At 35.2% G+C, this 13264-nt stretch overlaps 1 protein-coding gene across 4 annotated transcripts in view; it reads right to left on the bottom strand.

Moving 5' to 3' along the window:
- LRBA (LPS responsive beige-like anchor protein) overlaps positions 1-13264 on the bottom strand; it is a 748688-nt gene that overhangs the window by 194169 nt on the left and 541255 nt on the right. For all 4 annotated transcript variants that reach the window (XM_022599722.3, XM_022599721.3, XM_022599723.3 and 1 more), the window contains one exon: positions 9149-9261. In XM_022599722.3, the coding sequence (XP_022455430.1) occupies positions 9149-9261 (113 nt within the window). The remainder of the gene's footprint in view (positions 1-9148; positions 9262-13264) is intronic.

Raw genomic sequence — 13264 nt, 5'->3', positions numbered from 1 at the left:
ACTTAACTTTGAGAAGGATTATTGGACTGGCAGTGTGTTGCTGGTACATGTCAAGATTATTCATCTCCCTGACAGTAATATTAACCACAATCCATTTCAGTTACTTCACTTTATCATTTTCTGACTAATGTTAGAGAAACAATGTCACTGAAGGCTGCTTAAACTAAGTGTAGGCTTAACCTCTGTTACAGTCATATAAAAACTTCCACTAGAAGGTAACTTCCAGTAAAAAAACAAATCTGCTATACAGAGTGCTAATACTTTAAAAATACAAATTAAAAAACATAGTCATACAAAACCAATAGATTGTTTTCCTAATTTAAAAACAAAACTTCAGCAAATCCTCTAAACACACCACACTATATTGCCCTGTGTGTGTATGTTCACATTTTGCTAAACTTAATTTTAAATTGTGGGGAAAAAGTTGCACAGCCATATTTTAAACAAAATATTATCACATTGAACATGTAATAATTTAAAGTTTTAAAAGGTCAGTGTACCCATGAAAAATTTTCTTCAGTATTATACAAATGCTACATAAAAAGCAGTTTGCTATATAGGATCCCCCAAATTAAGTACTTTGCTAAAGGTCCCTTCTAATAAATGGAGGCAGGCTGACACAAGTCTATCTAAATACAAAAATTTCCTACTCTGGTTCTTGAATTTTATCTTTCCAGGCTATTTCCCCTTTCATTTTGGATGTTCCTTTTAGAAAACATCTGCACTTACACTCTACTTTCTATAAAATCATTTTCTTTTTCTATTAATGTAATAGTTTTTCTCTGTGAGGGTATTTATTCTTGTTTTGTTTTTAAGGCTTCTTCTGCTTCTTAAATTGTCTTTGTTTCTTCTGGTTTCTTTTATTTTTCTATTCCATTTAGTCTCTGTTGTCCTTCACACTGAAGGCTGTCTTTAAATGTCTGCTACCTTCATTTTTAAGAATGAGGCACGAAAGAGCTGACTGAAGTACACTGAAGTACACTTTTAATAAGCAGCATGTGAACGGGTAGACTTCACTGAAGAGAAATCAGGTGGGCTCCAAGTAGGATCCTTAAATGTCAGTACTTTTCAGGTCTTTTCTCTTGAGCCAGTCAGTATATCCAAAGAGTAACACAATTTTCTGTCTTACAGGGTGGGGCTGGTACAAGCCTGGCTGTCGGAGTTCCGATAGCATGACAGCAAAAGGGGTCTGGGGGCCTTCACCATTCAGTTCTTAAAGCTTTCTGTTAATCCTCCTGTTTTCCATTCCTCACCCTTCAACTCTCCCTCTGCTGTTTTTGTTGTTCTCAAATCAGAAACTTCTCCAGTGCAGTTTCTCCAAAAAGTAAACCTCTAGTCTTTTGCCAAGATGAAGGTAAAAGTAGTTGCATATTGGAAAGGAGTATAAATGCAAGTATTCAATGTAAACTATTCTTCTGGTTATATCTAAAGTCTACCAGTTCAGTGACAGGGACAGATCTGAGATCAACTCATAGCCTGAACACTTGGAAAATGTATGACCTTAGAGAGTTTCTTAACTTCACTACATCTTAGTTTCATTATGTGTAAAATAAAAATAATAACACATTCCTTACAGTGTTGTTGAAGGGATTAAAGAAGGGCGCTTATACAAAATGTTTGTTAAAGGCACCTACTAGGGCTTCCCTCACAATCCTACAAAAAGATTCTAACCTTTCCCAATATCATTTTTTTGCTGACTGGACTATAAACGCCCCAAGGCCAGGGAATGTAATTTATATCAAAATCCCTAAGATCCATGTGGCATATAACAGTATATTTGATGCCAAGATTAAAATATTTTTAATATATTTTGTCAGCCAATAAAAAATAGCCAGATGTGGGGTAATTTTAAATTTCTTTCTCTGCCATTATGTTTTATTTAAATACTTTAAGATCCATTATTTACTGTTATAATACAATAACGTTCTTTTATTTTTTTAACTTTGAATTCCTTTGGTTTTGACTGAAGCCCAATAAATAGAAAAACAAAGTAAAAGCTATAACCCCTATCATTTTAAAACAATATTGCCCCCCCTCCGCCAAAAGAGTGTTCTTTTCCCTCTGTGACATCTAGATGGTATACTGATTCCCAGTATATCTGTTACAGAGCCTACTAAAAGGACTGGCATTCGTCAGAAACAGCACTTAAAACTTAAAGAGATAAAGAAGTGCTGTCTGATCAACAACAGTTAAATGTCGGTAGTCAATTCCAGGTCAAGATGAATGCTGTATATTAAATGTGTGTGTTAGGAGAAATATCTCACATATAAAAACACACAACCAAATGGTAGGAGATAAAAAGGAGACAGGAGGCGGGGTGGGGTGGTGGTGGAAATCATCTACTTTTGCTTTAAACAAAGAGAGAGAGAGAAAAAAAACACAATAAATACAAGGACAAACAATAGCAACTCATCAATCAGTAAATAAATTCAGAACAGCCTTGTCATTCAGTTCTCTTCAGTTATCTCAGAATGTACGCTTTAGAAACATTTTGATCCAGACTAGAGCAATGAAAGCTGCTAGTTTAACAGAGTGTGGATGGTACAACACTGTAAGATAAGTTTAAAATAAACAAACAAACAAAAACCTATGATTAACTGGGACCTGGACCAAAATTTAAAATACAGTTTGAAGATCTGATAATAGTAAACTTTGCTCAAATTTCTACACTGCAAGGTACGAATTAGGAGATAGTGGTGTAGGGTCATTTTCCCCTAACGTTTACTTTTCTTGACTCTTAAAATAACAGCTCACATTGTGCTTGCACTCTACAGTTGAAAAATGCATGATTTTTCTTTTCCCTCTACCTTGAACTCTTTCTTTCAGTATTTTCCTTCACTTTAAGAATGTGAGCTCTAATAAATATTAAATACTTGATTATACGTTGGCCAGTCCTGCTTTTTCCCCCCCAATCTTCAGTTATTTTTTACTAAAATAGTAACTTAGAAGATTTTATTTTATCTAATCTCCAGAAACTAAGAGTCCCTCGCACACACTATTACTCAATGAACAATCAATAAATGAGAAACACAAATGAATGCTCGAGTAGTAACATCAGGTATTCTCTAGATTTAAGCAAACATTCAGCTTTTTCATAAAACAGGCTTAGTCAAAAAAGCTTGGGACATAACCTGGGACAAACACACCAGGAGTAGGCAATTGGGAAAAGCTTTCCTTTTTCAAGCAATGGAATGCTGGTTGTCTCTTACCATGCATTTCAGCATGAGAGGTGAAAAGCAACTTGATGAAATAACATCAAAACAGACGTAGCAATTGATGCCAAACGTACAAAGCAGTATAACATACTGCAGCGTTTCTCAAGGTTTCTGGGCCAAAACTCATAGTAAGAAATCTGTCACTTCAAATCATAACCCAACACACACACACACACACGCACACGCACACGCACACGCACACACACCCGTTAAGCAGAAGATTCGTACATGATGTACATTACTTTCTTTTTTTAATGTAATGCTATACTATTCCATTCCTTTTTTAAAATGCTACTTGTGAACTGCATAGTGTTTAAATTCTGGTTCTATCCACTAGCTGTGTGACTTTGTACAACTTGCTTAACCCCATGGTGCCTCAATTTCTGCCCCTGTCAAGACAATAATAACGTTACCAATCTTAGAAGGCCTTTGTGAGGGTTAAAAGAATTAACACATGTGATATTCTTAAATAAGAGCCTGGCATACACTAAGTCCTTAATAAACATTAGTTAACAGTAATAAAGTGAGATGTTCCTACCTTCTGAAATTTACAGCTGAGTTTTCATTTGCAAGATTTCACTTGGAAATGGATGGTTCCATTTCAATCTAACAACATACTTGTTTTTTGGAATAGGTATCCAGGTATATACATTAAATATTCCAAAATAACTGTTGATCAATTAGAACAGAAATGATTGTACCTGATTATCTTGATTTTCCTCACTTAGAAAACTGGCTTACACAATTAATCTCCTACTAAGGAAAAAAATAAATAAATAAATCACAATAGCACAAAAAGATCTTACTAACCCACCAAGGAAGCCCTGGTACTGAAACACTCAGCCATCATAATTTGTTTTTATGGTATGACACTTTGTAAATATATTCTTGTCCTAATTATAACTTCTTATAAAGAAAAGACAAAAAAAATGTTCTTATCTCTTCCAAGGAGACTGCCAAATATAAAAATCAGTGTGTATTTGTAAAATATGGATTAATGTCACTTCAAAGTTTATGCATGGTTAGATCTGTCTTCCCATCAGTCAGAATTTCAGACTAGTGATGAAACAACAGGGAAGGTGGAGAAAAAAAATCAACTTCAAAACTGATCTCTACTTTTTTCAGCTTTAAAGGAATAAATTAAACCATTATGCTAAATGAGGAGTTTCTCAATACAAGGAAATATTAAATTTTCATTGTGATTTTCAGACTAGACATTTTTTTTGCACTGCCCCATTTAGACTTTCTTTTTGAAGAGAATGATCAGAAACATAATACAGAAGAAAGGGTGTTGATTACATTAATTCAGCTTCAAAAAGAGAATTCCCTGTGCAACATGGAAGAGATTACCAAATAAAATTGTATCAATGCTACTAAAAGTCCTCTGAAAACCAGCTTTGGGGAAATTAAATGGACATAAACACACATAAATAATTCAATGCATTTTAAAGCTAGTCAGGCTATACTATCTTAAGAAGGAGGGTAAGCTCTGTTTATATTTTAAATTAAGCTTTGCACACGTTTCCTTTGATTTCACAAGTTTATTTAAACAAATAGTAATGTTTGCTAAATGTATACTATGGGACAAACTTCAATATAATTCTATTATAATCGTTTTTCATACAGATATAGCTCATTTTATGTATGTGATGCATTCCTGAAAATATGTATATAAACAGATATTTCAAAATGGAATCATACTGTAAACATTAGGCAGATTTTAATACCAATAGGAATGAGACACATTTTATAAAGTAAACAATGTTATACATGGAAAGTACAACTTTCAAATACCTGATATGCTTATTTCACTTAAAATAATTCAGTTAATTCCAAACTCACTTATTTACACGAATATTTAATGAAAACAATTAGTAGTAGCAGAATTCCATTTTCATGAACTTGAATGACTTTTGTAGCATTTGGACTACTGCTGCTTTATAGGAAAGGAGATGCTGTAGGTTATGTGGTTGAGTATTAGAGCTCCCTACTTCTTCCCAGCTCTGATAATCGCACTACTGTTGGCTAGCCAGTTAAGTGCTGTTCAGCTAGTGTTGAAAACACTCTTTATAAATTTTCCTTCCTCAGCACAAAATACAACTCTTATAATATCTCTTATAATATAAAATATAAAATCTCTTATAATATAAAAATGGATACTACTACAATTAAACACACTAAATCACAAAAGTGATATTTTTATGTCTTTGTATAGTGGATATGGACATTTATAGATAGAGAATAATGAAAATAACTCTTTTGCTTTGGCTTTTGAGCCCCTTTTTACTTTTAATCTAATAAAATAAAAAAAGCAAAATTTCTATTGCTTGTCTAGTGGGGCATAAAAATAACCTTATTTATCACATACAGAAGATAAGTTATAAAGACATGAATTAAAAGTGTTTTACACACCTAGCAAAACTATTTGGCAAGTTCCTTAGAAACAGCTGCAACATACAAATAAGATTCAATTTGAATAAAAGATTCTGTTTACTTGGCAAATAATAACAGCATTTTGCTGATACTATTTCATCGGATTCTCATAATGAAAAAATTCATAGGACCTATTTTAAAAAAATTGTTTTGAAGGATTTCTTCTGGTCATGTAAGATTTTTAGTGGAATAGAGAACAAAGATGAGGGTCAGAGAACGGAGGCTTTTGGCAAGGAAGTAGTAAGACGAGATGATAGGGTTATGGGAGTTCTTGTTCAGGTACAGTGATGGCAGAAGAGAGAAATACAGCTGCAGCAGAAAAATCCAAATAGCCTCCCACTTAGCACCATTGCTACTGTTCCATCAAGACATAAACATGCACCTTGTCCACAATCCATCCAACTACTCACTGCATCTTAAAGAGCCTACAAAAAGTCCTCTAGAGCACAAAACATCTTAATAAGTTATGTGCTTAAACAGAAGTCCAAAATGAAGGACTAAGCTTAAACAAAAAAAGGCAATTCTTCTAGATGTCTAGAAAGGTTATGTATTTATTTTGTGAGGCAAATTTTACATTTTAACAATTTAATGAAAAATGAGATCTTTAATTTCACTTACATAAAATTCAAATAAAGGATAGTAGGATATAATAGTCTGAGAATTAAAAAGCTGTCCAGTTTTTACTATTGACCTACTGCATGGCTCACTACACAAGTCAAACTAATACAGTCCTCATTTATTAGACAAGAGAGCTCTACAGATTCCAGTGAAATACTACAGGGTCTTAGAACAAGTACAATACCTAAATGTAAGTAAGGCTTTCCTTTAAAAAAAAAAACCAAGAAACATTTATCCATTTATTATTTCCCATAGTCAATGGGTCACCTGGGAAATTCTGCTGATCTGGGCCACAGTTGGCTGCTCTTGGCCGTGCTTGCTCGTATGTTCGTGGTCAGCTGAGGGCTGGCTCGTGTAGGATGGCCTCAGCTCACACAGCTCAGCCATCCTCCAGGTGTCAGTCCTGACCCTCCAGCTAGATAACCTGTGCATGTTGTTCTCAAGGTGATCAAAGAAAACTAAAAGCAGAAACATGCAGGCGCTTTTTCAAACCTCTATTTTGTGTCTAGTTTACTAATTACCTCTTTTTCTCCCCTTACTGGCCTTTTTTATTGTTTTTGTTTTTTAATTGTTATAAAATATACATAACATGAACCTTACCATTTTAACCACTTTTAAGTGTAAGTTCAGTGGCATTACATTCAGGTTGTTGGCCAACCATCACCACTTTCCATTTCCAGAACTTGTTTCATCTTGCAAAACTGAGACTCTATACCCATTAAAGTCTCCATTTCTCCCTCCCCCCGGCCAGGCCCCGGCAACCACCATTCTACTTTCTGTCTCTATGAATTTGACTACTCTAAACACCTCACATGAGTGAAATTATACAGTGTTTGTCCTTTTGTGAATGGCTTATTTCACTTAGCATAATGTCTTCAAGGTTCATCCATATTGTAGCATGTGTCAGAGGTTCCTTCCTCTTTAAGGCTGAACAATATTCCACTGTATATATGTACCACATTCTGTTTATCCATTTATCTATCAGTGGATACTTGGATTGCTTCCATCTTTTGGTTATTGTAAATAATACTATTATAAATATTAAAATTGGTATACAAATACCTCTTCGAGTCTCTGCTTTTATTTCTCTTGGGTATATATTCAAAAGTAGAATAGCTGGGTCTTAGGGTAATTCTATTTTTTATTTTGAAGGAACTGTCATACTTTTTTCCATGTCAGCTTCACCATTTTACAGTGCCACCAGCAGTGCACAAGGGCTCTAATTTCTCCACATCCTCACCAATATTTGTTATTTTATGATTATTTATTTTTTAATTAAAGCCATCCTACTGGCTGTGAAGTGGCATCTCATTTGGTTTTGATATACATTTTCCTAACAATTAGTAATGCTGAACACCTTTTCATCTGCTCATTGGCCATTTGTATAACTTCTTTGGAGAACTGTCTATTCAAATTCTTCACCCGTTTTTGAATCAGGTTGTTCGGTTTTTGTTGTTGAGTTTTAGGAGTTCTCTATATATTCTACACATTAATCCCATATCTGATAGTTAATGTGCAAACAGGGCTTTCTTTTGAAAATGAAAACTCTCCTTTAAAAGTGAAAAAGGATTCAGGATATTCTGTTTGTTGATAATTCAGGACAGAAAAGGAAAATTCTTAAAGAATACCTGATGATATGAGAATATACTTATAGAAAAACCAGTGTCTGTGTGTGCATAAAACGTAACGATTCCTTATTGATATGTGGTAAATTAGAGGTAGCTTTTGTTATTTACATGTTTCACATTTTAAAATTAAAAACAGACTGATTAACTTTAACACAATTAAAATTAAGTTTTTAGAACTTGGGAGAAATGTATATTTTATTATTTAATTCATTTAACACATTTATTGAATGGCACGTCCTATACTAGGCAAGGGAGAAATAATGGTAAACGAGAACTCTATCTTTATGAACTTTAGTGGAGCACACAAGAAGAACCAAAACAAGTAGGTAGAAAGATATGTAAAAATGCATGATATTTTAGGTGCTCTGAAAGAAAGAGAGGAAGGAAGGAATCAGTAATGGTCTCTATAAAGACGTGTTGTTCCTAAAAGACTGAGACAGTCAGCCACTCACAGAGCAGGGAGATGAACGTTCAAGGCAGAGAAAGCAAACTGTGGAGTTGGGAAAGATTCATTCTGCATGCAGTGATAAGTCAAGAAAGGTTTAAGCACTGAATTTATGGAATTCTAAATTACATTTAGGGCTTCCCTGGTGGCACAGCGGTTGAGAGTCCGCCTGCCGATGCAGGGGACACGGGTTCGTGCCCCGGTCCGGGAAGATCCCACATGCCGCGGAGCGGCTGGGCCCGTGAGCCATGGCCGCTGAGCCTGCGCGTCCAGAGCCTGTGCTCCGCGACGGGAGGGGCCACAGCAGTGAGAAGCCCGCGTACCGCAAAAAAAAAAAAAAAAAAAAAAAATTACATTTAAAGAGGATCCATTCTGTTGTAGTGAGGAATGGCTCAGAGAAGGGCAAAAGGTAGAGGAAAATCACTTAGGAGACACAGAACAGTGTGGGGTTACTTCTCTTTTTACAAGAGAGCTGGTGAGAAGTTTCCATGTGCAAACAACTTCTTCGTATCTTTTATCAAGTACTGACACCCTTAGAAGAAGTTGATATTTGGGAATAATACCTTCTTAAATGTATATGAAGAAAAAAATATAACTCTTAATATTTTTAACTGTCATCAAGGTTACCATGTATATTAAATTTTTCTAATTTAAATTTGAGAATAATGAAAATACATTTAAAAGACAAATATATTAAAGTTATAATAATATTAAAAATATTTTTTAAATATGATGTGAAAATAAAGATAACCACTTGAATATTTTTATATTCAAGATAGTGATATTTCAGATGATTACTAAGAAATTACCTTGGACAAATCTCTGAAGTTACTTGGCAAAGTAAGATCCAGTTCTTCTGATTCATAATTAGTAATGACCCAGGGAAACACTGGGTACTGATTTAAGTCATTGTAACTCCGTCCTGGAAGAGGAAAAAAAAGTCATTCTTAATTTAGAAGAACGAAATGATAAACATTCAGGAATATACTAAATGTAACAAGAACAACAATTTTTGAGTGCCAGACATTGTTCCCAGTGCTATCCATTCACGATTTCATTTAATTCTCACAATAACCCTATGAAATTGGTATCACCCTCGTTTTACAGATAAAAAAACCGAGGCACAAAAGTTTATGTAACTTGGCCCAAATCATGCAACTACTAATGGTTGAACTACATTCAAATCCACATACTCTGTACCCACATCTTATAAATTACACAACTATTTTTTATTAGTTGAAAGCCTGCACCAAATAAAATAAGCTTCATTAAGAATTCAAAAAACAATTTGCAATCTCATAGCGTTTTTCAAAACCAGAATCCTTTCTTTGCCATTAATTAACCAACCAACCAATCAACTGATCAACCAAGTTCAAGTGACTTCACCCCTATGGGCATTCACAGTCAACTGTAAAATGACCAGGTTGCTCTTAATAACTCTGAAATTTCTGTGACAGCTTTCAAATTCTATGCTCCTTTGAACATAATGCACAGCATCATAGATGTTGCTTACTCCATTCCCAAATGCTGCCACATACTCTTCTATGCTTCTTCTAAACTAATGACATTCAACGACACATTCAGGTCTACTAAAAATATGAATAAAACAAAGAATGAGGTAGCCCATTCATGTAGAAACAGCAGTTTTCTGGATATCACCCCTTTGGGAGGCAGCACGGTAGATGACATCATTGTTTCTGGAGTAAAAATGTTGGCATTGGACTCCACGATTTTACTAGTCTATAACCTATTTTTACTTAGATTTAATGTGAACAGACTCTTATGGCTAAATTACAAGGCAAACAAGGATATTAATACTGGTTGAGTTCCTTTCTTACAGTGTATTCTATCATCTCCATTCTTTTCCTGTTCTCAAATATATACGGATATCAAATCAATATACAGCTGAGTATTACAGTAGCTCTCAACACAAATTCTTGGTATCTAAGCCTCCCTTATGATTGGATGTTTGCTTGTTTTTTTAAACATCTTTATTGGAGTATAATTGCTTTACAATCGTGTGTTAGTTTCTGCTTTATAACAAAGTGAATAAGCTATACATATACATATATCCCCATATCTCCTCCCTCTTGCATCTCCCTCCCACCCTCCCAATCCCACCCCTCTATGTGGTCACAAAGCACCGAGCTGATCTCCCTGGGCTATGCGGCTGCTTCCCAATAGCCATCTATTTCACCTTTGGTATATATGTCCACGCCACTCTCTCATTTCGTTCCAGCTTAGCTTTCCACCTGCCCATGTCCTCAAGTCCATTCTATACGTCTGCGTCTTCATTCCTGTCCTGCCCCTAGGTTCTTCAGAACCTTTTTTTTTTTTTCAGATTCCATATATGTGTTAGCATACGGTATTGGTTTTTCTCTTTCTGACGTACTTCATTCTGTATGACAGACCTCGGGTCCAGCCACCTCACTACAAATAACTCAATTTCGTTTCTTTTTATGGCTGAGTAATATTCCATTGTATATATGGGGCACATCTTCTTTATCCATTCATCTGTCGATGGACACTTAGGTTGCTCACGTCCTGGCTATTGTAAATAGAGCTACAATGAACACTGTGGTGCATGACTCCTTTTGAATTATGGTTTTCTCAGGGTACATGTCCAGTAGTGGGATTGCTGCATCGTATGGTAGCTCTCCTTTTACTTTTTTAAGGAACTTCCATATTGTTCTCCATAGTGGCTGTATCAATTTACATTCCCACCAACAGTGCAAGAGAGTTCCCTTTTCTCCACACCCTTTCCAGCATTTATTGTTTGTAGGTTTTTGGATGATGGCCATTCTGACCGGTGTGAGGTGACACCTCATTGTAGTTTTGATTTGCATTTCTCTAATGATTAGTGATGTTGAGCATCCTTTCATGTGTTTGTTGGCAATCAGTATATCTTCCTTGGAGAAATGTCTATCTAGGTTTTCTACCCATTTTTGGATTAGGTTGTTTGTTTTTTTGATATTGAGCTGCATGACCTGCTTGTAAATTTTGGAGATTAATCCCTTGTCAGTTGCTTCATTTGCAAATATTTTCTCCCATTCTGAGGGTTGTCTTTTCATCTTGTTTATGGTTTCCTTTGCTGTGCAAAAGCTTTTAAGTTTCATTAGGTTCCATTTGCTTATTTTTCTTTTTATTTCCATCACTCTAAGAGGTGGATCAAAAAAGATCTTGCTGTGATTTATGTCAAAGAGTGTTCTTACTATGTTTTCCTCTAAGAGTTTTATAGTGTCCAGTCTTACATTTAGGTCTTTAATCCATTTTGAGTTTATTTTTGTGTATGGTGTTAGGGAGTGTTCTAATTTCATTCTTTTACATGTAGCTGTCCAGTTTTCCCAGCACCACTTATTGAAGAGGCTGTCTTTTCTCCACTGTATATTCTTGCTTCCTTTATGAAAGATAAGGTGACCATATGTGGGTGCGTTTATCTCTGGGCTTTCTATCCTGTTCCATTGATCTATATTTCTGGTTTTGTGCCAGGACCATACTGTCCTGATTATTGTAGCTTTGTAGTATAGTCTGAAGTTAGGGAGCCTGATTCCTCCAGCTCTGTTTTTCTTTCTCAAGGTTTGCTTTGGCTATTCGTGGTATTTTGTGTTTCCATACAAGTTGTGAAATTTTTTGTTCTAGTTCTGTGAAAAATGACGTTGGTAGTTTGATAGGGATTGCACTGAATCTGTAGATTGCTTTGGGTATTAGAGTCATTTTCACAATGTTGGCTCTTCCAATCCAAGAACATGGTATATCTCTCCATCTGTTTGTATCATCTTTAATTTCTTTCATCAGTGTCTTATAGTTTTCTGCATACATGTCTTTGGTCTCCTTAGGTAGGTTTATTCCTAGGTATTTTATTCTTTTTGTTGCAATGGCAAATGGGAGTGTTTCCTTAATTTCCCTTTCAGATTTTTTCATCATTAGTGTATAGGAATGCAAGGGATTTATGTGCATTAATTTTGAGCCTGCTACTTTACCAAATTTATTTATTAGCTCTAGTAGTTTTCTGACAGCATCTTTAGAATTCTCTATGTGTAGTATTATGTCATCTGGAAACAGTGACAGCTTTACTTCTTTTCCAATTTGTATTCCTTTTATTTCTTTTTCTTCTCTGACTGATGTGGATAAGATTTCCAAAACTATGTTGAATAATAGTGGTGACAGTCGACAACCCTGTCTTGTTCCTGATCTTAGAGGAAATGGTTTCAGTTTTTCACCATTGAGAATGATGTTGGCTGTGGGTTTGTCATATACGGGCTTTATTATGTTGAGGTAAGTTCCCTCCATGCCTACCTTCTGGAGGGAGTTTATCATAAATGGCTGTTGAATTTTGTCAAAAGCTTTTTCTGCATCTATTGTGATAATCATGTGGTTTTTCTCCTTCAATTTATTATTGTGGTTTATCACACTGATTGACTTGTGCATATTGAAGAATCCTTGCATTCCTGGGATAAATCCCACTTGATCATGGTGTATGATCCCTTTAACATGCTGTTGGATTCTGTTTGCTAGTATTTTGTTGGAAATTTTGGCATCTATGATCATCAGTGATACTGGCCTGTAGTTTTCTTTCTGTGTGACACCTTAGTCTGGTTTTGGTATCAGGATTATGGTGGTCTCGTAGAATGAATTTGGGAATGTTCCTCCCTCTGCTATACTGGAAGAGTTTGAGAAGGATAGGTGTAAGCTCTTCTCTAAATGTTTGATAGAATTCGCCTGTGAAGCCATCTAGTCCTGGGCTTTTGTTTGTTGGAAGATTTTTAATCACAGTCTCAATTTCAGGGCTTGTGATTGGTCTGTTTATGTTTTCTATTTCTTCCTCATTCAGTCTTGGAAGGTTGTGCTTTTCTATGAATTTGTCCATTTCTTCTAGGTTGTCCATTTTATTGGCATATAGGTGCCAATAAAATGGCACCTATATG

This window comes from Delphinapterus leucas, chromosome 5 (genome assembly GCF_059928025.1).
Source record: "Delphinapterus leucas isolate spDelLeu-1000000601 "Yukka" chromosome 5, BTC_Dleu_Yukka2, whole genome shotgun sequence".
NCBI classification, from domain to species: domain Eukaryota; kingdom Metazoa; phylum Chordata; class Mammalia; order Artiodactyla; family Monodontidae; genus Delphinapterus; species Delphinapterus leucas.
Note: the sequence above shows the minus strand (reverse complement) of the source record. Positions and strands in the feature narration are given on the sequence as shown.